Source organism: Peromyscus leucopus, chromosome 5 (assembly GCF_004664715.2).
Source record: "Peromyscus leucopus breed LL Stock chromosome 5, UCI_PerLeu_2.1, whole genome shotgun sequence".
Classification (NCBI taxonomy): domain Eukaryota; kingdom Metazoa; phylum Chordata; class Mammalia; order Rodentia; family Cricetidae; genus Peromyscus; species Peromyscus leucopus.
Genome location: NC_051067.1, coordinates 117,118,741 through 117,145,554, shown reverse-complemented (window position 1 = coordinate 117,145,554; position 26,814 = coordinate 117,118,741). Strand labels below are relative to the sequence as shown.

The 26,814-nt window shown below is 43.4% G+C and overlaps 1 protein-coding gene across 1 annotated transcript in view; it reads right to left on the bottom strand.

Moving 5' to 3' along the window:
- Wwox (WW domain containing oxidoreductase) overlaps positions 1–26,814 on the bottom strand; it is a 943,055-nt gene that overhangs the window by 679,251 nt on the left and 236,990 nt on the right. Inside the window, exon 6 of the mRNA XM_028875689.2 lies at positions 8,474–8,562. Coding sequence (XP_028731522.1) covers positions 8,474–8,562 — 89 coding nt within the window. The remainder of the gene's footprint in view (positions 1–8,473; positions 8,563–26,814) is intronic.

The following is a 26,814-nucleotide window of genomic DNA, read 5'->3' as shown; positions in this document are numbered from 1 at the left end:
TTGGTCTGTTTGTCTCAAATAATTATGGTAAGTACCATTACTTTAAAAAAGCTGTTTCTGGGGCTGAAGAGATGGCACAATGGTTAGGAGCACTTGGTGCTCTTGCAGATGATGTGAGTTCGGTTCCCAGCACCCAGGTCAGGCAACTCACAACTGCCTGTAACTCCAGCTCCAGGGGCTCCAACATTCTGTTCTGGAGTCAGAGCCACTCTGACACTGTGTACATAGTTCTCCACTCCCACCCCCACATATACACATAATTTAACAAAGATCTTTATCGGCTGTTTCCCAAGATTTAGACACATTCAACCTTAACACTACACAAGGGAGTATCAGTTCACAAGCACTGAAAGGTCAAGAATTGCTGCCCTAACAGTCAAGTCTGGAATTACGCAGGGTGGCACAAGCCTGAAATCCGAGCACTGGAAAGGTGGAGGTGGGAAGATCAGGTGTTCTAGCCTGATCTATCCAAATGTTGTTTTAAAAAAGCCCCCCAAATTAACAAACAAAAAAATGAATTTAAAAGTAATGTTTCACCAAATGGACTTATATGCCTCCATTTTGTCCTTCCCTCTGTCTCTCCTCTTCTCATCCACTCATGTCCCGACTCCTCTGAACTTCCCATAGGCAGTGTGAGGGCTACAACAGAGGATGGTAATGAGATAATGATAGCAACAGCCAGGACCCCACACCAAGTGCATACCAGACACCAGGTGCTATGCTATGAGAAAAGTATGTTATTTAATCCTCTCAACAACCCCAGAGTGGTTTGACCATCTTGTCTCATTTTCATTGATGAATCGACTGAGGATCACAAAGACAGAGTAATTTGCCAAGGTCACCATCTTCATAGGTAACAGAACAAAGATGCAGAATGAAATCAGAGATGACTTAACTGTTGCCTCTGATCCTCTGGGGTTTGGTGTAGCAACAACTAAAAATCAACACAGAAAACATAAAATAGCCCGAACTTTGTACATGATGACTTGGTGTGTTGCTGATGGTGGATGGCATGGGTTCTCAACCTGTGGGTCATGACCCCTTTTGGAGTCACATATCAGATATCCTGCATGTCAGATATTTACATTACTGTTCATAACAGTAGCAAAATTACAGTTATAAAGTAGCAACAAAATAATTTTATGGTTGGGGGTCATGAGAAACTGTATTAAAGGGTCACTGCATTAGGACTGTTGAGAACCACTGCTCTGAGAAATGACTCATTGATGCAGAAGTGGAGCTAAGGAGAGAGTAGGGAAACCGGAGGCTCTGCAGAAACACAGTCATCCCCTGAGCAGGTGATAGGCAGATAGGTGGGAACAGTACACAGTAATGGCTAGAGCCTGCATGTAGACCCTGTGGATGTTTCTGTGGGTGTGCGGTATAGAGGCATAGGGTTGGATAGAGATAATCATCAAAGACACAGGAAATTAGACCTGGTCTCTGGGAACTGAATGGCAACATCAGCAAGTGCAGTGATTGTACCTCAGGAAGCAGGGTGCCCTGAGCAGGTCAGAATCGGAGCTGAGTTTGCATGTGAAAGTAATGGTTCTGGTTCTGAGGTGTACATAGCACAACGACCTGTCTGTCTACTGATGAGCATCATTTTGAAGACAAGTAGGAACTAAGGGTAAATGAGCACTGGCATTTGGTGCAAATGTACATAGGTGATGGTAAATGAGAGCAAATAGCTGTCATTTCTGCTTAAGGGGACCCCATGGAGAAGCACCTTCTAGACATTTGGAAGAAATGGTCTGGGCACCTTAATTGAGGGGCTGAGACTCTTTTCTGGTGGGTCTGTTTAACCTCCTTTATATGTATCTCAGCAAAACAAATCTCCTATTGGTGATAGAAAATTGGTTTCACAAGGCATCAACTCTGACCTTGAAGTGACCTTAATAATCATCCCAGTAGGCAAGAACTGTCATCCATCCAATTAATGGGACAAACCTCTTTCGGGGGTCAATGTGTGCTACATAGCACCTTTCCCAAATAAGTCAGATCTCTCCTATTTTCCAAATTGTGTTTGCTGAGCTCAGTGGAGATTTGGGGTTAAGATCTAGCCTAGCCTACAAGCTATTAGCTAGCATGACCTTGGAGAGGCTCCTTAATCTCTTGACCTATAAAATGTAGCATTTGTTGAACTGGGAAGAACTGAAGGACACGGTAGTTCTTTTTGCTGTTTTGGACCTGGCCTCTGACTACTTAGCTGTGTATGAAACATGACTAGTAGCTGATAAATAGCAGCCATCATCAATATCATTAGATGCCTTCAAGCTCCCACTGGGGCTTCAGAACCTTCCCGATTTAATGATATTCAGGGTGTTACTTGGCCTGTTTCCTAGAAGGTGAAATTTCCCAGAAAACTTAGCCCAGCATACTATTCTACTCAAAATCCTCCTCCCACCCACTAAGTATGCCAAGGCAGCTTTTATAGAGTGATGAAACTGACCATGTACAGATTAGCTCTATGGACCTTACTCATCATAACCAGTCACAACATGATCCCTTTTCCAAGAAAAAAAAATGCAGTAGAACTGAAATTCAAATATAGATTCAGTGGACATCCCCAAACCTGTTATTTCTATTAAAGAAGGAGTTATGGGCTATTTCCTAGGGTTAACATAGTGTGCCTGCTGAGAAATTTAGCTATGGAATGTTTGTCAACAAAGTTGTATTGGTACACATTGCCCATGGTTCTTCTGTCAACAAAGTTTTATTGGCACACACTGCCCATGGCTGTGTCCATGCTAAAACAGCAAAACTGAGGTTTTACAAAGATATTTCATCATCTTAAAACGTAAAATATTTCCTCTCGGGTCCTTTACAGGAAGTATACTGAACCCTACTTTATATTGTACTACTTGACAAGTTGGTTCTTTTTTTTTTTTTTTTTTTGGCTTAATACAAATTATTGCATGATACCATTTTGAGATGTTTTTAAGAAATATTATGTAAAAAGATTTGACACCCAAAGAGTTAAGTAGACAAAAAAAAAAAAAAAAAAAAAAAAAAAAAAAAAAAAAAAAAAAAAAGAGCTTATAAGAGACTCTCTGTTCCCTGGTGTTTCTAGATATATTAAATGGCCCATAATGTGGTTTTTCAATGATTTAAGATGGAAAATATATAGGGTAGAGGAACAATGCACTGGTAGACTTCATAAAACTTCCCTGAGACATCATAACAAAGATATGAATCGAGAGCATCTGTTGTGGTGAAAATCAGCCTCGGTGCTTTCTCTCCCTGAGTTTTCACACTGGGAGGGAAAGAGAAGCAACAGGATCCCACGGTGCATGAAGCAGGATGGATGTATCGTGTTGAGCGAAGATTGATGTAGAAATGTTGGCTAAAACATTATTCGCAAAGCTGAGCTAGGGAGAATAAGAAAGATTAATCTGTAATTTACACACTGGTCTTCTGGGTAATTTATCCCTCAAAATTTGGGTTTTATTTAATAATTTATAGCCCACCCACTTCTATAGAGAGAAAAGAGACAGAACTCTGGAATATGAATCCAAGAATATAATATCTTGGGTTAGTAGCTCAAGTTCTGAAAGTCTTCTAGTGGGAAGTAAAAATAAACAATTCTGCTAAAGACTTTTCTCCTCAAACATTTAATAAGGATAGAAAACCTTTATTTTAACCTTTAAATAAAACACATTTCAGTATGATTTTTTTTGGTGAAATGAAGCCTAATTTATTTAAATTATACTAGAGACAGAAAGCTGAGACAAGAAATAGAAACCCATGATGAAAAATGGGGTTCTAGAAACCTTCAGAATTGCACAACTCTGTTAATAAGAATTTTCTATCAATTGCAGTTCTCTTCCAGGGCGAATGAAACCCTTGGCCAATGACAGCTGGCTGGCAACGAGAATCCTAGTAACCCATGTCCTTTATGGTGTGCCATTCCCAACTTTTAAAATTGCAGGATTGGAGTGCAGCCTTCCATTTTATTGGGAACGACAGAACTTTAGTGAGAAAGAACATGCTTCTGGAACATCTCGTCCTTGGAGCTGTTTTAGGCCTCAAGATGTAGGCTTTCTGTTCTGGCAAATGAAACAGCTATAGTCAGATTGAGAGTGTACAAGAATCCATCTCCAATGAGCAGAGGCTTTGGAGTCTGTGACAGGGTACCCAGATGACCAGCCTGCGTGATTCTCAAAAAGGGACTTGCTCCATCTGCTCCCCACTGACAGACACCCTTGCCTACCAGCACTGTGGAGTCTGGCTCCCTTTCTGAATGCCATTTTGAACCAAAATATCTTTTTTTAAAAAAAAAATTGAATTTGGTTGGAAACTGCCACAGTCTTTGGTTTGGAACTTTCCAGTAATGCCCAGAATAATTTGGCCTGAGACATACTGGCTGACCACCATTACCACCACTAACTCCAGGGAGAAATATCGAGAAGCAGATTGAGGTTCCCTAGCTGACCACCCTGAAGAGTTAGTGGAGAATAACAGAAGAAATGAATGAAAAAGACAATGAGCAAGGAAGCGGAGGAGGCAGATTGGGCAGGCAGTCTGCACAGAACCTTGGGAGATCAGTCATAGCAAGCAGTTATGCGTCTGGATTCAGACACACTTGGGTTCAAATTCTCCATCTAACACATGATTCACTAGGAGAGGGACAAGACTCTGTGTGCCTGGACCTTTGCATTTGGAAAACTGAAAACTGGGGTGATTGTGTGTAAGAAGCCGACAGAGAATATATGTATCAGAGCTTTGCACAGGGGTTGGGGAGACAGCTGTCAGTGAGGTGCTTGCTATATAAACATGAGGACCTGAGTTTGATGACCAGAATCCAGATTGCCTTAGTTACTTTTATATCATTGTGCTAAGACACCATGACCAAGGCAACTTACAGAACAATTTCATTTTGGGCTTACAGTTTTCGAGGGTTAGAGTCCATGACCATCATCGCGGGGAGCGTGGAAGCAGGCAGGCAGGCAGGCAGGCATGGTGCTGGAGCAGAAACTCAAGAGCTTACAGCTTGATCCACAAGCACAAGGCAGAGAAAGAGTGCTGGGACTAGTGAGAGTCTTTTGAAATCTCAAAGCCTGCCCCTAGTAACATACCACCTCCAAGGCCACGATTTCTAATCCTTCCCAAACACTTCTACCAACTGGGGACCAAGTATTCAAACATGAGTCTACGGAGGACAGTCTCATTCAAACCACCACACACATGATAGCCAGACAAAGCAAGATACTCCTGTAATCCCAGTGCTGGAAAAGCAGAGCTAAGAGGAACCCTAGAGCTTGCTGGCAGGCCGGGCCTAGCCAAGTAGCCAGCTCTAGGTTCACTGAAGAGGCCCTGCCTCAAAAAAATAAAGTGGAGAGTGATTGAAGAAGACATCTGATGTCAACCTATGGCCACCACCTGCACACATGTGCACATACACCCATATATGTACATATAGAACAGGAAAAGAATTTAAGGTGTTGTCATGCATAGAGTTAAAAAAAAAGTTTGGCTAGTCCCTATTGCTCCCATAACTGTCATAAGCCATGCATACTCTGAAACTGTCTTCTCGCTAGCCTACCTTCCAAAGAGAAGACACGTACAGTCACTGACTCCAAGTCTCCCCAAGGCAGGGGGAGGCCAGTTCTGCAGCATACGTGACAGGCTGCATTCTCCCCCCAGTGTTTTGCCTTCAGCTTTCATTTTTGCCATCTCCAAGTGACAAAATGAATGCACTGCCCATCCCAAAGTGAGAGGTCACACTTGTATTGAAGATTGCATGGAGCCTGATGGTATTCCAGGGTGCTCACGGGCAGACTGTGAAAAGGTCTATTAAAAATGGAGCATAATGGAGTGTCCACGTGGAATTTACATTGAAGGGCTTTTCCTTTCTTTGGCCCAACTGCACACAAAAAGGGACTGGTTCTGAACTGGCAGGCTTTCTTTCATTTGTCATTATGTTTTACACACAAGGAAATTTTAATGTCTAAAGATGGGAGGTGATGATAAGATGAGAGTTACACATGTTTTTCTGGCAGCCTGGTCACCAGCACTTAAATTCACTTCTGACAGCTCTCTGAATCCGAAGACCGTTAGCACTGAGCTGTCATTTGCCTTTCCAGGGGAGATTTCGGGACTGGCAGTATGTCAAAAGGGAAAAATCACCCGCTTTTTTAATACATATTTTCAGTACGGCAGTATTTCTCCACGCTGTGCACAACCCTACACTCTTAAGGCACAGAAAGAATAGGTCCTAAGCCTTAGCCTAAGGGAATCCCTGCCCTTGGGCCTGAACATTGAGTACTGAAAACCAAAGATTAGTGCAAAATGGGCAATCTTTCCCTCCAAAAGTTTGGGTCCATGATTATAAAAGGCCCTTAAGTGTGATGGTTTCTGAACTGTTTATTGGATAAAATCTAACAACTGCTTTAAGCAATGGAGAATGGGACTATGATAAACAGTCAGCTCTCCTCAGCAAAGTCACTCACTTTAAGACCTAATCAAAGCAGTGGGTACCAGGGAGGAGAGAGAAGTTAGAATGGATAGAATCCTCCATCTTCCATCAACTGCTGGATGTTCCTAACAAACTCACTAGCTTTCTGAGTACAAGTTTCTATGGTCTTTATAATAAAAGAAAGAAGCACAGAGCAGATAAGAGGAAACCCTGGTGTGATGGGTCACCTAGGGTCTTGGCCCTATTACTTACCAAATACTGTGTATGCCCATCTTACCCCATCTTTCTAGAATCACTATTCTCATCTGCATAATGGACACAGTCACTCCCACCATGAAAGTACTTTCAGAACTGAACCAGAAGGGGGAGGCAAGGCATCTTAAAGGTGTGTACCCAAGTGAACCCTCCAAAATTAGCTGTTACTTCTGCTGCTGGGGTTGTTAGTAATTTTGTCCCTCTGTAACTACAGGCATATTGGGATGAGGAGTCAGCATCAGTAATAAAACATGGCTTGCGGATATCTAAGACTGTGGCTTGTCTGAGGTCACCTTGGCTCCCAGTGGCCAGCAATGTCCTCCCAGAAGAATGTCTGGGGATTTGGAAGTGCTCAGCAAATGCCTGTTAAGTAAATGAACAAGTAGACAAACAAATGATGAGGATGAGATGAATAGACGTGGCAGCCGGTGGTATTCCCAGTCTCTGGCCCCTTTGATAGCTCTGGCAAGGGATGGCAGCTAGTGAGGACACAGCACCAGAAAGAGCACGTGGTGGAGCTCACAGTTCTGATTGGCAGGGCCAAGGTGGGGTGGATCTAGCTCTGCCTATGAGTCAGCAAAGGGTCTTCACTTGGGAATGATACAAGTCTGTGATACTCTGAACAGGACACTGCCCACTTGCTTGCTCGGCAAAGATCAAATACTGTGATGGTCTAAAAGACCAGAGTGGACTCAGGATGAGAAACCAGGCAACACAGTAGCATTTGAATACCTGGTTGAAGATCCCTTTCCCAACACCTCCCATCTGCTCAGGGAATTTCAGCATGGCCTAGTCTGAGCCCTCCCAGGCCAGTCATGCTGGAATCACTCACACCATTATTTCCCCCTTGGCAGCACCGGGGCTATGATTAACTTAATCCTCATGCTTCAATCACCTCACTGGAAAATAAAATTAAGTGAAGTTATTTATTAATGAAACCAAAGCCACTATGGTAAATGAGAAACCAGTACTGCTTGCCCTATAGAGGCAACCATAAAAATAAACCTTGGAAACAAAATACTATAATTATAACATAGCTAGCCACCACTGCTTTCATTAGCATGGAGCCTGAGTCTCTACTTCATGCCCTCCCTCTCCTCCCTTCTTTCTCTCTCTTCTTCATTGCTCTTCTCTGACATCTTTCCCTATAGGGAGGGAGGTTGCCTGAGGGTGGCAGAGTATACAGCCACCCCCCAACTAAGGCATTTTGAAGAGCTGATGAAGAATGCTCACTTCTAAAGTCGGTGGATGCAGTGAATGTAAGATCCAACCAGGATTGTGGGTATGAGGAGGCACCAGGGGCTAGAAAGGCCCCCAGAGTCTTTCAACCTGCATCTGTGTCCGGAGCTACATCCACGTCCTATGTCAAAGCACCAAAGGCTTGCACAGCACTAGAAGAGAACATGCTCAGGATTTCAGCCCTGTCTGTACAGAATAGGTGAGGTTCCCAGATGCCCTTGAGGTACACTTTTCCTTGATTCTGAGAGATACACAACAAGTTTGTAACAGGGCACATTTAAAACTGTCCTATTGTGGATCATCAGTCTTATGAGTTTTAATAATGTCTTCTCTTTCCTTTTTGGTCTGTGAAGCTGTTATTAGATTGATGACACATCTCATAATGAGGGTGACTCAGAGTCAAGCAAATACAGCCCACCTTAACGGTGCCAATATAAATGAGCCCCTGGTGTGGATGCCAAGAGAGCACTGTAGCCTTGCGTTCTCCTGATAGTGTTCATCTGATAAAGACATTACAATAGCAAGGAATTATGATGTATAACCCCACACTGAAACACTCACACATTCTTGGCCTTGAACGCTTCAGCAAAATGCTGCACGCTACGGAGCACAGCCAGGTCCAGGGTCATTGCTTCTACCTTGGCTTTGTGCTGGAATGAGAGAAAATAAAGAAGAAATGATAAATAACAGCAAGTATAGTTTGAGGTATCAAGTTACAGTAAATGCGTTATGGAACATGTCGGAATTCCCCTGTTTAATATTAGACGCCCAGAGAGACTATACATCATCAGAATGGATGGAAGAACACAGCTTTTACTGCCAAGTCCAGGGAGCATGTGAGGCTGGGACTCAGCTGGAGCTCCAGGCTGGGGGTTGTGCATGGCTTCACTCCGTACACGGAAGAGGCTCCAAGGAGTCTTCTAGCTCACGTTATCTTTAAACATGTGCTCCAAAGAGCTGTACCTCCGGGGGTGGGGGCACCAAGAGCAAGCCTGGCCACAATGGAATGAATAACACTGTAATCTCAAAAAGATTCCACCCAGGTTCTGAAATGCCTCCACTAAGCCCGCATAACCCTTAAAGACAATCCAGCCAGGGGTGGTGGCATATACTTGTAATCCTGACACCCTAGCGGGTCATGAGTTTCAGGTCAGCCTGGGCTACCGGGTGAGTTTAAGGCCAAATGAGGCAATGTGGTGAGAAGTTTTTGTAACTCTAAATAAAATTAAAGGCAGGGCTGCGGAGATGATGAGTTAGGAAATTTCTTGCCATATAAACAAGAGGACATGAGTTTGATTCCTAGAACTTAGGTGTGGTCACAAGCCAGATGTGATGGCACATGCTTGTAATCCAAGCACTGGAAAGGTGGAAACAGGAGAATCCCTGGGACTTGCTGATCATTCAGTGTAGTCTACTCAGAAATTTCAAGCCAGTGAGAGACTCTACACTCAAAACAACAACAGCAAAGTAGTGGAGAGATGGATCAGCAGTTAAGAGCACTTGTTCTTCCAGAGGATCAGAGTTTGGTTCCGAGCACCCATGTTCAGCAGCTCACAAATGCCTATTAACTCCAGTTTTGGGGATCTGATGCTTTCTTCTGACCTTCAAAGATACCCACCTGCACTTGTGCAAGTGCATGTGTGCATTTGCACACGTACACACATTTAAAATAAATCTTAAAAAATACAGAACAGCAGGGAATATTTCCCCTGAATTTTTGGGGTAGCATTTTAAAAGAGACTACAGAGCAAAAAATAGGAAAGTACTGACACAAATCAGTCTTACTAGAGGGCTCAGAATCGGGTACAGCCAGGTTCTACTGGACATGGTCTTTGCATGGACAGACCTCAGGGTTATTCTTCTTCTGAGACCCCATGTTTATAGAACATTCTAAACTTTTATGTCTGGGTGAACTGTGAGGAACAAGATTAAATACCACCTCTTTCTGAGACCTACCTAATTCTTCCAAGAATGTCCAGCATTACCTGTCTGCTCAGGTACAGAAAGCTCATGAAACAAATGGTAAACTTGGGAATTCCAGTCTAGACGGTGATGCGTAAGTCAGACTAAGGAGAATAGCAGGACCCTTCCAATGCCGTGAAGCGGATGCAGGCTGTCTTACTCAGGAGTGGATTCGGGCCGTGCTGAGCAGTAGCCAGCTTAGCTTGGCCGCCTCTCTGCTGGGCTCTAACCCAACTCATAAGCTTTGAGCTAGTGTCCTCGGAAGTCATCCCAACTTTGGACCATTTAACATTTCTGAGCCTTAGTTTCCTCATTTGCAAAAGATGAATTAATTATTAATAAGTCCTAACGAAGCTGTCAGCTGAGTGCCCTAGAAAAACAGAAGGTATTTAGTAAATATAACAGTGAGGAGGGATCTCCTGTGTCAAGTTCTTACTCTAATGCTACATGGCAGTAAGAGTGGTGGATACATGATGTGAATGATTTCAAAAGGCCGTCTTTGAAAACCACATCAGACCAGATCTGTAGATCCCATAGGACCCAGGTCATGGTTACTAACAGAGCCCAGATTTAGGAAAAAGTGGAATAGAGTGATTAAGTGGTTTCCCCAGATACAATAACATGCCAGTGGCTATGATAAGATTAGTCTGTTGGTCCGGGCGGTGGTGGCACATGCCTGCAGGAGGCAGAGGCAGGCAGATCTCTGTGAGTTTGAGGCCAGCCTGGTCTACAGAGTGAGATCCAGGACAGGCACCAAAATTACACAGAGAAACCCTGTCTCAAAAAACAAAAACGAACAAACAAAACAAAACAAAAGATTAGTCTGTTGTAAGTAGAAAGTCCTCATTTGGGGTGACACTGGCAAATACTGAAATGTTGCTGACTTGGAAGAAAAGCATCAATAGGATCCAGGAAAGTAAGGATGCCAGCAGAGGATGCTCTTAGTTTCCCTACATCAGGGAATCATGGGGATCGATGCGCCAACCAAGGTTCAGCCATAACTCTCACTCTATAAAGAACAAAGCAGAGGGCTGGAGCTGGCTCAGCACGCTGCTCTTACAGAGGACCTGACTTCAGTTCCCAGTGCCCATATTGGTGACTCACAACCACCTGTAACTCTAATCAGGGAATCCAATGACTCTGGTCTCAGTGGGGTACCTACACTTACGTGCACATTACCTACATACCTACACATAATTAAAAATAAAACAAATGTTTAAAAAATAAAAGTAGAATGAGGTATGGTGGTGTGGGCTTGTATCCCAACAATGAAGAGGGAAAGGAAGAAAGATCAGGAATTCAAAGTCAGCCAAGGTTGCACAGAGAGATGAAAGCCACAAAGAGACACCTGAGCTGCCACCATGGCACCTGGAGGAAGTTGAGTAAGGTCACATCTGTGTAAATCACTGGGGCCTCAAAATGATAAGCAAATCCCACAGTTTTTTTGTTTGTTTGTTTGTTTGTGTGTTCATTTTTCTGTCCACTAACTGGTATTTATCCAATAGGTAAAAAATTCTGCTAAGCATATAAAATTTGTTGATAGTTGACTTGTATTTCCCCACATTCTTGTGCATGATAACACTTAAGTACTTGATGGGACCTGTAGAACAAGCCGATGAACTGTCAACCCCCATCCCAAGTCCCTAACTCCCATGCTTCCCATCCCTCTTTACCCAGGGCAAGAAAAGCATTGCAATATACTGCATCCTACAGAAATACAACTGCATCACAAAGAAAAGTCAGGCATTCGTTAAAGACATCATTCCTTGCTGGAAACCCCAAAGGACATGCATGCTACACATTATGAAAATGCATGTACATATTTTCCTCATAAAACAGGGAGAACATTCCCAGATGGTGACCCAAAAGCAATCCAAGGAAAATGATGGCAGAGCCAAGTGACCCACACATTCCTCTCGATGTGTAACTTAAAATTGGTAGGTTATCTTTTGATTCCCCCTCTACTTTTTTTTCCTTCAAAATACAGCACTTAGCTGCCATTGCTAATAAGAATAAAACCAGGACATATATATCCAGGGGGAGTGAGGGGTCACCCAACTAATCCATGAGCTGTGGGTTACTAGGCTCCTGGGGATAGAGACTCCAGTCCACACACTATTATTCAGAGAGTTCTCCTGCCCTGGGTATCAGGTTTCTTGCTTCTGAAAAACTGTATGCAACTCAGTGCAGTCCAGCTGGGAGGAGAATCTGGAATTAGCTTAGGGGTGTATGTTTACTCCTCCTGTAGCTAGGGAGGGGGCTTGCCTAGCAGACTTAGCAGCTCCATAGAAATGTTGACTGTGGCTTGTGCTCTAACTGGGAAAGGTATAGCCCAGTGGACAGAACTCATTTCTAAAGGGTGGAATTGTAGATTATCAGGAGAGGGAAGGCAAGGGACTCAACATGCCAGTGATAGATCTAGGATAGACAACAAATCACTGAGCTGATTTAATGCATGTGCTTTTATTCGAAATAGTGATAGACTCACAGGAAGAAGTCAAAACTGGCCTAGAGGGTCTCACATACCCATCATCCATCTCCTCAAAGTGGAGATATCTTACCTATGTATATAGGGAAAAGAGGGGAGAGAAGGGAAAAGAAGGGGTGGGGAGGGGAGGGGAAGAGAAAGTCTTCCATAAGTTCCCTATTTATGTATTTTCTGATCCTTTTGCCTAGTTATTTGCCTTTGGTTAACAGAAAGAACTCCATGCTGAGAATATTCAATCTTGAAAAGCTGTAAAATGCCTCACTTCCCCAAATCCTCACTACATTCCATAATCAGACCACTATGCAAGTTTATTATCTGGAGCCAATAGAGATGTTGATTTACTGTAAATTATGTATTCAGGTACTCCTACCCAACATGTTAAAACTGAACCCCCTAATCCATCCCATACACGATGGAAACTTCTAGGAAGCTAAGATGCCTACTTGTCACCCAAAACTTGGGTCTCATCCAGGGAGATCATTCAAGAGCCCGTGTCCTCCTCTCTTGTTTCTCTAGGATTAAGGCACACTCACTGCTGTCAAAGTGGACAGACACACCTTCAGGATACAAGCCTTCTTGTCTGTGCATTATGAAGTTCTAGAACCAGCCTCTGTGATTCATGAATCTATCCATGCAGAAACAAATAGGTTGCTGGTGGCTGTTACGCCACACTGATCTCTGGTATTTCATGAGTATAAATCGGCCAAGTGTGACTCAGATGTGATACTGCCTAAAACCAGAGGGACCAGATGGGGAACAGCATGAGGTATTTAGATAGCAAAGTGGAGAGATGATGTCACTTTCCACAGAGAAGCCAGAGCTAGGCTAACCTGGATTCACAGCTCAGTGGGACCACAACATTGACAACATTACTCAGGGGAGCATGGGCCTCAGCTGCCTTTACTTGAGAATGTGTGCAAACAGTACTTGTCTTTTGAGACTGGAAAAAAGTCTATTACATATATAAGCCACAAGGCCGTCAGGAAATGCTACCATCATTGTGAATTTGAAAGCAACTGCTCAAACACAATGCCCACTGTTTTTCAATAACAATCCATAGCATTATGGTAACTGCAGATCTCTCTTGCTCATCTTAACATCCATAACTATCTTGGGGAAGGCTTCAATAGTACCTCTGTGAAGGGTGATACATGATCTCAGGACAGTGTGAGAAGCCCACTGAATCCCCCTGAGCCACATCATCATGCCTTCCCGAGCTCAGTGTATGTTCTCAACAGTAAAGATTACAGTTACACCATGGATCAAGCCAGAATGCCTTGTCATAGTGTGTCCCAGCACAGACTGGCTGGGAAGATTAATTCTCTGAGGCATTCGGAGTTCTCCTCCTTAAAATGGGAAGAAGAGTAGCTGTTTATTGGGAACTGAGGTTGTAAAGCAGAAGCAGGCCCTGAAAACAAGCCTATGAATGAGAGTCACCACCGCAACTGAGCACTGCTCTCTCACCCTCAGGACTTGGACTGAGTGGCTTCACTCTGCACTGACAAGAATAGGTCCTCACTGGCCAATGACCCCAATCTCGGGATGCTGTCCATGAGCCCTGGTGTACCTGCGTATCACTACAACTGTCTACTCATGCCCATAGAGAAGCCGAAGTCCATGACTTCACCCAGATCGTAACCAGAGGGGCCACTGTCCACACTTAGTGACGATTTTCCTTCCCTCCACTTCCACGGTCTACAATGTCCGTGCAGCCCATCTCTCTCCTCAGGTCCACTATCATTTCTGGCCTCTCCTAGCAACTGAGGCCATGCCCTGTAGCAGCCAGTAGACATGGCAGCATATTGTCGGCTCGCAGTGCCACTGAGGGAGACAGCATTCATCCCCCTCTCCCATCTGTTTAGTCTTTAACTTCCATCACCTCTGAAGGTAAACAATCGCCCACAAAGTCCCGTACCTCTCTCTTCACTGCAGCAAAACAGAGGAGAACCCTCAAACTCACATTCTGCTTAGCAACAGAATCAGACAAAAGCCAAGATAATGTTCTAAAGAATAAAATCTCATTTTTATGAGTAATATGAGTAATTGCAGTAAGCTGGGTACAGTGGCTCATTCTATGATCCCAACACTCAGGAGGCTGAGGCAGGAAGCTTCTCATGGGCTCAAGACCAGACTGGATTATATAGTGACACCCTGTCTCAAAAAAAATATTTCATGACCAAGCTTACTAAAAAAAGATAGCAGTCGTTATATGACAATCAATTGTCAGTTGCCTACAAAATACTTGGAAGAACATGGATGAGGTGGGTTTTTTGTTTGTTTGGTTGGTTTTCTTTTTCTTTTCTTTTCTTTTTTTTTTGGATTCTTTCTTTTGTTTGCTGTTGGATTTCTTCCTTTTGGCTGTTGTTTAACATTTCCCCAACTATCTCATTTCTTTTACAGTGAAAACACAAAATATTTGGTGGACAAGCCAAGCCTGATGGGGGTGGGGTGGGGGTGAAGCAAGCTAAGGTGAGCAGGCTGCACCCTATCCTTACATTTCATAGGCTCTGCATTCTCCACTCAGGTGGACCAAAGGAGCCTCTGACTCACATCCTCGCCCACACATTCAACTTATCAAATAGCAGGAGACAGCAGCTCTTCATTCTTACGATTTGTTAAAACCAGCATCATGATATGAGTTAAAAAGAGGAGTACAGCGAGATGACGCCAGCTGCCAAGCCTAATGACCTGAGTTCGATCCCCAGAACCCCCTTGGAGGAAGGAGAGAACTGACTCCCATTGTTCTCCTACCTCCATACCTGTACTCCGACCACCCTGCACGAGCTCACAAACACACAAACATGTATTTTTTAAAAATAAAATTAAAAAAAAGAAGTATGCTGTGGGATGGTCTGTATGTCTGTATTGCTCTGATTGGTCAATAAATAAAACACTGATTGGCCAGTGGCCAGGCAGGAAGTAGGTGGGACAAGGAGAGAGGAGAATTCTGGGAAGCGGAAGGCTGAGGCAGAGAGACACTGCCAGCCGCTGCCATGACCAGCAGCATGTGAAGACGCCGGTAAGCCACCAGCCACATGGAAAGGTATAGATTTATGGAAATGGATTAATTTAAGCTATAAGAACAGTTAGCAAGAAGCCTGCCACGGCCATATAGTTTGTAAGCAATATAAGTCTCTGTGTTTACTTGGTTGGGTCTGAGCGGCTGTGGGACTGGCGGGTGACAAAGATTTGTCCTGACTGTGGGCAAGGCAGGAAAACTCCTGCTACAGAAGTACATCTGACCATGGAAGAAAAGGGACTTAGAAACCCAGAGACACTAGGTGGCTTCAAGGAGCTGGGCCTCTGATACATATGCCCAGAAAATCCTGTCTACTGTGGGCCACTGCAGAGGCAACACTTCATGGTTTAGTAGTATGGTGGTCTGAATGAAAACAGTCCCCATAGACTGATAGGGAATGACATTGTTGGAGGTGTGGTTTTGTTGGTGTTGTAGGTGTGCCTTGTTGGAGAAGTGTGTCACTGGGGGTGGGCCTTGAGGTGTCAAATGTTCAAGCCAGGTTTAGTGGGTTTCTCTCTTCCTGCTGCCTTTGGATTCAGATGTAGAACTGTCAACTACCATTGTCTGCCTGCCTGCTGCCATTCCCACCCCCACCCCCCATGATGATAATGGACTAAACCTGTGAAGCTGTAAGCCAGCCCCAATTAAATGCTTTCTTTTATGAGTTGCTGTGGTCTTGGTGAGAAACCCTAACCACAACAAACAGGAATTAGCAACTTTGTAATCTTTCTTGGAGGTGGAGCAGAGTTGGTGGTTCAGACATAAAGAATTTGTTTCTGGACCCTTGGAAAAAAGCACTTGTGTAAAGAAACTAATGCAAAAAAATATTCATGTAAAGAAACACTCGTGTAAAGAAGCAGTTGTGTAAAGAAACACGCGTGTAAAGAAGCACTGGTGTAAAGAAGCGCTCGTGTAAAGACACACTTGTGTACGTATACCAACTTGACAATGAAAGCAGCAAAAGTAACAAGCAGCTCGGACATATTCCGTGTCGTTTTTACATTTAACAGTGACATGAAAATCCCTACAAAGTACATGCTAATGTGCACCATTTGCACAGATGGGAAAACAAAGGCTGGTGAACTTCAAAGAGGCATGGCAGGAAAGGGCAGGTGACAATTAAGATATGGGGATGCCACAGGCCACATTGCCATTCTGGCCCTGCTTCATAGTCTCCAACACACAGCTCAAGGAAGCTACCAAGAAATTAACAACATCCATATATTCTCATTGGAGTCTACTTTATATCGTATTTATTTTACACACTTACAATTTACAAGGGAAGCGTTACTGCTAGAAGAAAAAAGAAAGAAAACCCTGTAAGCAAAGCTATAATCTACATTCAGAGCTTATTGCTAATGGCATCTTGCAAATTCTAATCCAATGGGCCTTAATTGCATTATGCTGATGGCTCTCGTCCTTCTTTCCAGACTCTCAATCCTGGTTTTATGTTCTGCAGCCTTAAATAGGACTTGTCACATTTACAATGGCAAGGGACACTGGCGCTGAGCATATTATTGACATGACATTATTCACAGAACTACAATAGGCATCTAACCAAACCAGTTTAATAATTCATCAATATCCTATGTGGGACTTCAGAACACTAATTTTTCCAGTATCATTTAAGGGACGTTAATGGTGACGAAGAATGGCAGTCTCTTCGCTGGGAGATGCGGGAGGAGAAAAGAGCTAGAATTGACTTGTGATGTTTGGAACTCTCAGGTGGGTGAGCCCAGGCCCGCATCAGGAACAGTCTTGGTGGAGAGTCAGCCTAATCTAAGACAGGCTTAGAAGTAAAAAACAGACACCAATAAAGGTAATGTCTGATAGAACAACCAAGAAAGGAAGCATATAAGATCTCCTTCCTGCATTTTAATTAGTCTATATACCATGTGGCTTCCCAAGTGCCCTGGTTATTTGAGACAGGGTCTTGCTACATGGCCCATACTTGCCTTAAAAGTATGATTCCCTCAAAAGTCAGCAAAAGAGTCAGAGACAGCTTCTGTTTCCACTGTTAGGAGTCTTACAAGAGAACCAAGCTTTGTAATTGTAACATATATGCAGAGTGCCTAGGTCAGTCCATGCAGGCTCCCTGGTTGTCAGTTTAGTCTCTGTGAGTCTCTATGAGCCCAGGTTGGTTGATTCTGGGGTTTTTTGTGGTAACTTTGACCCCTCTGGCACCTACAATCCTTTCCCCCCATCTTCCAATACATGGGGAAACTCGATATGACACGTTTTATTGATATCCATGGGAGGCCTGCCCCATTCCTGAACGGAAATGGAGGAGTGGACTATAGGGTGGGGACAGAAGGGAGGGGGACGAGGGATTGGGAGGAGAAGAGGGAGAGGAAGGGAAAACTGTGGCTTGGATGTGAAATAAAAAATAAAAATAAAGGTATGAGTCCTCCTATCTCAGCCTCCCCAGTTCAGGATTACCCATAAGCATTGATTGCCATATCCAGCTGTCTATTTTGCTTCTAATACGAAAATGTTCTTGCTGGAGATAACACTCTCATGATGATTGTACACTGGGAAGTAAACCAAAATGATCCTTGGCAGAACCCTGGATTTTTTCTTAAACCTTGAAGGACAGGGGCTGAGTGTATCATTTCTAACCTTGAAGTCAACCATCACAATCAACCCCCATGTCCAGCCTCCCCATAAACACCCACACATCCCCTTGCCAAAATCCACAAGCATCCTTAATGAGAAAATCATGACAACTCTTTCTTCATTGTGTACAGGCCAAAAGACTTCGCTTTGTGTTACTGGAACTCAATTTATAAAATGACTGCATCACTACCTATAGATAACCGCGAGGCCATTGAAGGAGAAATTACACGGAGGAGCATTGTATTTAATTTGCTATATGAATTATGAGTTATGTAAAAGCAAAACTATTAAAAATGCTTAGACAGTAATTGGCAATAGTTTGCACTCTGGATTTGGAAAAAAAAAATGCTTATCTTGCCAGAAACTAACAAGAGAGTGAAAACATTCCAAAACCTCCCAATTCCCCTCTCTTGCATGTGTTCACTTTGCAGCTTAGAAACAGTTTAAGGCAGGGCAGTGAGTGGCTTGAGGAGTTTGGCAGGCAACACGAGGGTGCATTTACGCTTCACTATTGAAGAAAGAGCTTTGTTTTTCCCCCCACAGTGAATTTTTCATTCTAATGTGAGTGATGATTTACGTTAACTATAGGTAAAACATGGTTACATTCCTGAAGGATTGCAGGCAAGTACAGAGTCATACAATAAGTTGAAGCGTAAAAGCTTTCTCTGTCATAATATTTATTATAATGGCATATAAAATAGCTGAAATAAATAATGGATGACTGAAGGTAAATTCATATGATAAAGACTCCTTCAGCAGACACCATTACTTTGGACTGCTCTAGTTTTATACACAGTTGAAGAGTCTTAATAAACATGCCCTATATCTTCTGTAAGTACTGGGAACATCAAAGATCTGCCTAAAAGGCAGCACACTGGACATTTGGCTAATTTACTGTATAATTACTTTTTCAACAGGAATGGTCTATATATTTTGCATACTTAATAGTTGAGTTCTTAATGAAAGTTGTTAAGCATCTGAATCTCCTACCTTGGGAAAACTGCTGATAAAGGGCTAAAGACCAGTTATTCCCACCCCAGTCTAAATTCAGAACGAGGTGCACAGCTCCAAATGGAGTTCTGGGGCCCATCAGTTATCCAACAGCAGGCCAACAGTGAGGAAGCTGAATTTATAGAAAACAAATGAGACTTGTCTGCTCTGGTTTAGACAATTTTTCTCTGTTTCCTGAATAACTTTTAAGGTTGAAAGATCCTGAAATGGAAGTACAATCTTCCCTTCAGCCACTGGAATGAAGAGACCCTGATTCTGATGTACCTACGGCTCCTGATCAGGGATCCATCTATGCCCTGTGATCATCCAAAACATCCATGGACATTTTGGGTTGTCACGATTTGTTAGAGAGGTGGACTGATACCTACGGATAGAAGCTAGGATGCTGCAAGCATCCCATAATGCACAGGTCAACCTCCCACGGCAAAGAAGAATCTGGCTCCAAGTGCCAGCACCATCAAGGTCCAGTGCAGGTTTTGTGAAAGGACTCTGTATTCACCGCAGTAATCTTCAACTGCTAAAATGCACCTTTGACGGTTACAAAGGTAGTTCATTAAAAAGTACATGTAATCCAGTGACTGACAGAAACTGAAACTGACTCCCAAGTCCCACTGCTCCAAAAAAGGTGTAGTAGCTGCCTGTCTCAGACTCTGCCAGAATATATTTTTCTACACATATAAAAGTATTGTGTGGCTTTCCTTACCAATGCTGGGTTGTGGCTTTTCTCAATTAATACATAACTGGACATGTCTGAATGCAGCTCCCCTCTCACTCTTTTCAAGCCAAGTAAGAATGTTGAATTCATACTTAATGGTTTAAGAAACTTGTATGTGTACCACCAGCCGTGTGTGTGTGTGTGTGTGTGTGTGTGTGTGTGTGTGTGTGTGTGTGTGTGTGAGGTCTATGTCAGGTTTCTTGCAAGTTCCAGGGACCCACGGGTCTTCACTCCCTCTCCTTGCCAGCCCTGGGCATATCACCATGCTCAACTTGTTCCTTCCTTCCTCCCTTCCTTCCTTCCTTCCTTCCTTCCTTCCTTCCTTCCTTCCTTCCTTCTTCCTTCCTTCCCCCCTCTCTCTCTCTTCTTTTTTCCTTCCTTCCTTTCTTCTTTTCTTTCTTTTTTTGAAGGGTGTTAGAGATAATGAACTCAGGTCAATTCATTGCCTGAGAAATCTCCTTGGCCCCTGAATTTTTGAATTAAATTCTTCATGCCTTACTTTACATCCCCATAAAAATACAAATGTCTTAATTCCTCTGAGGGGTTACTGTGAGGGTTTAATTGTGTGGCATGTATGGAAAGCACCTTGACAATCACAGGTGTTAAACATATGAAGAGTACCTTGTTATTCGTGCTAGCTATTGTATTTGCTGAGATCACTGTGATACTGCTTCTCATTTCTTTCAGTGAAAACACTCCTACAATAGACATGCTTTACAACATGTAACCCCACCCTGTCCCAGATCTCCTGAACTTCTGAAGCAGCGGGTCAAAGGGTAGCCACATTTTCCATTTCGATAGGTTTCTGTTGGGTGTCCTCCAAAGAGGTAATAGCCATGTCCGTCCCTACAAACACCGCGGGAGTGGCTCTGAGAGAAACCCAAACAGCCAATAGCTCACGCTGACACTGACAGTAAATTAAAAGGTACAGTTTTATGTCTCTACCTGGAATGCTTGATGCACCGTCAGTGGCATAGGGCAGGTTTTAAGATAGACTTTACTTTAGAGAATGAATGAATGAATGAATGAATGAATGAGTGAGTAAGTAAATGAATGAATGAATGAATGAATATATAATATGGCAGCAGGGATGGGATGGCGTCAGAGGCAGAACTAAGAAAGTAACTGATAAGACTGGCTGTAGCCATTTCCCGCAGCCATTTGATAATCCAGCTTCTCCTCTGAGTGCCTCAGGCTGGCTGGCGGAGTGCCAGCATCTCAGAAGTTGGCCACCCTGCATGATGATGAATATGAGCTCGGCATGCAGAGTGTGGCGTAAACATGGAACAGTATCATCACGCTTGAGGAGTAGCCATGGCAGTTATTTTTAATTTATGGATAGATCCAAAGAGAGAAATCGTGCAGAGTTTCTGCAGAAGCAAGGCAGAGTCTCCAAAGGATAAACTAGGAGAGATTAAAAAACAGGCTTCAGAAAGAAATAAGGTTTCCTGTTTAAAATTGAATCTCCCCAGCAGCCTTTTAAAGGCGCCTACCAAAACACTCCCAAAGACAGAGGACTCGAAGGCTTAAAACAACACACGTGAAAAAGGAGAGTTCGTGGTCAGGTTATCATCAAATTTTGTACATCCTTTAGATCAGCAATGAGATCAAATAAATTACACTTAAAAACAAGATGGATGAGGAAGAGAAATAACATGAAAAGGGGGGATTTGCTTTATGGAGAGGAGAATTTTCATTTAACTGTTAAATTACCAGGTACTGACTTGTGTTGATTAGAATGATAGAGCTATCAAATGACTTTGTATAGTGTAAGAGAAAATGTAGATATTTATATTAAAATTCCAGTAGTATCAGAAAGGGAGAGGAAGAAAAGGGTCTTTATCTTCTTGATCAAAAAGGAGAATATGATGCAGGGAATGCCAAATTATGCAGATCAATTATTCCCAAATGTATCCAAATAAGAATAATAAAGAAAACAGACTTCACAGAGAAGAAATAAGGAAAGTATGCTAGGGGTCACAAGAACTGAGGTGGATTTCAACCCACACAGGAAAAGGCAGAAGGTGACAGAATACCAGTTTGAAATTAGCTCTAAATTTTATTCAAAATATACACCACATGCGGACAGCCAGTGGGGTCCCAGAAGAGGTCTTCCTCTTCACAGTGAGGGGCTGGTGTGAATAGGGTGGCTGCAAGGGCACCAGAGGCTCAGCCAGCAGGACAGGGAGGCGAGACAGCTAGGTCTCCACTAACAGCAGACCATGACCTATCTATCCCTCACAGGGACTGGCTTCCTCAAATCGCCTTTCTCCTACCTTAAAAGGAATGCAGAGCGCAATGAGTTCTAGGAGACAGCAGAGCCACTAGGAACCAGGCTCACCAATAGGCAAAAGCTATCTGTCAATCAGTAAACAGTGACATGCAGGTGGATCTGTGACATCCACTGGAGGGATCCACTGGAGCTCTGACATCTTCTGTCATAACTTGATCAAAGGTCTCCAGAGTCTAGGTTCTGGGCCACATCCAGAATGTCACTGTGCATTGGCTACACCCTGACATCAGGAAAGAGATGTGCTGGGAGAAGCGGGGGCATTCAGCTTGCAAGCAGAAACGAAAGCCAGGGACTGCAGAGTTGAAAGCCAACAGAATCTGGAGCCAAACAGCAGGAATAAGCCAGGAAACATCTTTGAGAGACAGTTGCCCATTATGAGTCTGGAGTTAATTCAAATAATTCATCCCAGTAGCACATATCAGGTTAATGATGCTGCTAAGTCCATTACTCCAGAAAGCCTCCTTAATAGCTGGTATTGAGGGAAAAAAGAGGAAGGGGGAGGAAAAAAGGGAAGATGGGAGAAACTTAGAAAAATAAACAACCCAAAAGCCTTGGAAAGACTCTGGTGTAGTGATGGAGCCTATACACGAACTAAGTGGCAACAAACAGACCTGACTTCGCTTCATATTAATAAACAATTGTACTCAGTTTAACCAGTTAGTCCTGCCTTGGAGGTCTATAAAAGCCTCCAGCCCCGAAGTCTGTCCCAAGCAGGATATGGCTTTGGTAACTGTGGCCGCCCTGGGAGGGCACATTCTTGAAGACCCAGTTCTGATGGGGCCAGGGAGAATGACCCCCAGACACCTCCTGGAGAGTGGGTGCAAGTTGCTCCTGTTGAGGGGTCCTGTACCAGGCAAGCCGGGCCCCACCACAGACTGTCACTGGGCTGGGCAGCACCTTCTCTTTCCAAAGCAGGAACCAGTCCTGCGAACAGTCTGCCTCTGTTCCACTTCTGCTGCTCTAGGAAGTCGTGAGGGTGGGAGTGGCTTTGACTTTCACAAGAGCCACGTGTAAACCTGAAGAAGACCCCAGACCTTTCACAGAATTAAGTTATCTGAAGTAGACGTGGAGACGCTCTGTCTTTGGGGAAAAGAATGAATGTACTTTCTGTGTGGGAGGAAGGAGTCAGAAAGTCCATCTCCAGATGTGAAGACTGGAAAACAAAGTTCCAGCTATCCACCAACCCCCCATGTCTTCTTTTGAGGGTGCTCAGATGAACTGCCCAGGTGCCCTCAGGATCAAGCACAGCAACACACTCAGAGTCAGTGAGTAGAATGTCAGTAAGTGGAGTGTGTTCCTTCAAGACCCCCAAAACCTGAGTACACACATTCCCAGTACTTCTTACCTACCTGCAGCCAACAGGAATTCAGCAAATATTGTTTATAAGTTACAAAGAAATTAACAGTGTATAAAACTATTACCATATCAAAACTAGCCGGAAAAACCACTTAGTTGGTTTTTCCTTAAATGTGTGAGGCACTGGATTCAAACCCCTGCATTGCAACAGGCAAATACATTGGAAAATATTGTCCTGGCAACTATCATCACCTAGCAAAAATATATGAATAAAACAAATACCAAAAGGCTGAAAATATAGAGGTCAAAGGAAAAATACTAACAAACTTTTAAAACCAAAACAGCTAATCCAGCAATATTACATAAAAGTAAATTTTTAAGCAAAAACACAGTCACTAGAGATGAAAAGGGACAGTATGCAAAGACAGAAACAATTAGGCAAGAAAAATCATGAACTTGCATGTGTCAAGCACATAGCCTTAAACCATGGAAGCATTAGACACTCTTTGAAGGCTTTAGCTATTCACATTAGAAATGGAAAGATAAAGTAGATAAAATAGAGCCTTGAGACCAAACGGTTAACAAGCCTGATGCGAAACAGCTACAGGGCTTCAACACACACACTTCTCAATTACACAGTCCTTCTGAAATGAACCATGAACCAGATCACAAGGGCAATGTCAACATATTCAAATCACCTCTGTTACACAGGCCGTGTGTTCTTGCCATGATGTAGGGAGGGTGGAGAGGACAAGATGGAAATGGCAACCCACTGATGGGAGAGTTTAGAGGAAGGAGAGAGACAGAAGCAGGAGAAAAATCTCTTAGCTCAACAGCGGCTCATTCAGTCAAAACCTGCAAATAAATGTCACAGAGCGTTGGGTGCTGGCGAGCTGAGTTCCAAGCCCTGACCCTTGTACTCATGACAGAGCACCCAGATGTATGAGAGATGAGGTCACATGCTCTGATGATAACCATGGTTGTGTTAACGTCTGTGTAAGTAATAGTCAAAAAAAAAAAAAAAAAAAACTGCAAGTAACAGTGAGAGACAGAGGGAAGAAAGACATGAAACAGGAGATTCAGGAAACGAGCAGACTTCTGCGGATAGCACATTTGGAAACGCTGGCCATTTGGGACCCGTGATGGAGCTGGACGAGAAAGTGTTTACCCAGCATGCTCAAGGCCATGGGTGCAATCCCTGATACCTCAAGAAACAAAAATCTCATCCCCTGCCAAAAAAAATAGTCAGGTGTAGTGACGCATGCTTCCAATCCGGGTACTCCAGAAGTAGAGGCAGGAGACTCAGAAGGTCAGGGTCATCCTCAGCTACATAAAGACCTGGGCTGCAGGAGACTGTCTCAAAATGTCAACCCAAAGTAAGAAACTTTGGATCTTCAGCATTAGGTTTGTCTTGGAGAATTAAAAGCAGGAAATAAAAAAGAGAGCAAAGAGAGGGAGAAAGGAAGAGAAAGGGAAGGAGGGAGGGAGGGAGGGAGGGAGGGAGGGAGGGAGGGAGGGAGGGAGGGAGGGAAACTGTGAACGGTTAGTCAGGAAAGTACAACAGCTGCAACCTACACATAAAAGAGCCATGGAAGAAGTAAATGCACAGTACAGAAAACAGAGAACAGAACTCAGACCAGAGGTGACTAGTCTGGAGAATTGGCTCAGAGCTTAAGAGCACTTGCTGAGCTACCATAGTTATCATCAGAGCATCAAGTGCTCATAAAAGGACCTGTGTTTGGTTCTCAGCACCTACCTGCTGGCTCACGACTACCTATAACTCCAACTCCAGGGCATCTTCTGTTTCTGACCCTCTCCAGCACCTGAATTCATGTGCATATACCCTCACACAGGTATACATAATTAAAAATAATGATTTCGTTAATTTTTAAGGAGAAAGTAATCAGTCGCAAAAAAATCAAGTGTTTGTTCCACAATACACAGTGAGAAGACAAAAAGTTTTTTAAAAAGATGAAAAGATAAAGAATGTCAAGGATACAATTGCATCCTAAGAAGTATAGATACTGTTTTGAGACGGAGGGTTGGAACAGAAACATCAAATATGACATTTAAAAATAAACACTGGGTACCAGGGTACCACTTCCTCAAGTCCTTCCCCTCTTCGTTCCTGCCCCAAAGTAAAGTTCATTTGAACTTGACATTCATTAAAGTAACAATGGTTAAGGATGGCAGCCAGCTGTTGCCCAGTACTAATCATGTGCAAGACTTGACCTAAAACAGTTACATACAAATTCACAGAAAGCTCTTGATGCAACACAGTGATGATGTTATCTTCTAATTGGACAATGAAGTGAGCTGAATTAATATGAAATAACTCAATGGGGGCTGCAAAGACTTTTTTTTTGTGGCCAACTGTTCTGTATATATCTCGCATTCTAATGTTAAAGGCCATCATTATACCCAGCGGTGTCAGTAAGCAACATCTTTATTTGTATGAGTTATGTTTAACTGGATTTCTGGAATGGGTCACTAATCCTCCCTCGGAGAGTGACCCTTCTGAGTAAACGACTCATAATAGGATAGATTATGTTCACCTCTTTGAGCTTTGTCCAGACATTAATTCCAAATTTGGTGCTGTCGTTCAGGTGGAAGGTAAGCTACCCTCTCCTGTGGTGTGGGACAAGCCTGCTGACAAGCCCTAGTCCACCACCTGCTTCTCAGCACTTCATTCTCCAGTTCGTGGATTTGATTCATCTCTGTGCCATCTGGAGTGGATCTCTTAGTAAGTTGGTCAGGGGCAGTGGTTCTTGCACTCCCCCCCACCCATTTCACATATAAAATATGCAATTTTGGAGTCTCAGTTTTTTCAATGCAGTATTTTTCGACAGTTTTGAAACTTACCGACATTATCATGTAAACTGCAGGGAACGCTGCCATGTTACACACAGCTCTGAACTAAGGTTAACTAGAACTGTCAGCTCTCCACATAAATGCTTTTCTACAGCCTGGATGGGTTAGGTGAGATACTTTTAACAGAAAGACAGGCTAGGGGAAGAATGAAAGTAAGGAAGCATGGGGTGAGGAGGGAAGGGAAGCCAGAGAATGAGAGAGGCTGAGAAATGCTGAGAAAAGAGGGGAAGGAAGAGGAGAGAGGGAAGGTGGGTTGTTGGCTTATAGATTTCTGAGACTTGTCAAAGCACCTAGTAAGGGCTGCATGGGGAAACTAAGTCTACACAGGTGCTGGGGGAAAGCTAGTTGGGACACTAGCAAAGACACAGGTTCAACACAGGAAGCATGCTGGTATGGGCTTGACACAGGACCTTGTTCCTATCTGGCTTGTTCTGTAGTCTCGTCTCTGGCAGACAAATGGGATGAATGAATCATGCTGTAGGATTCTGTTAAAAGCCTGCTAAGTTACAGAATGCTTGTTTTCCGAAGAGCATCCTAGACAGCATTAGCACAGGGAGGGGATGTGGGGGGACACCACCTTATAAATGTCCATTAGAAGCCACTTCAGAGTGGCATGCATGGGTGCACACAC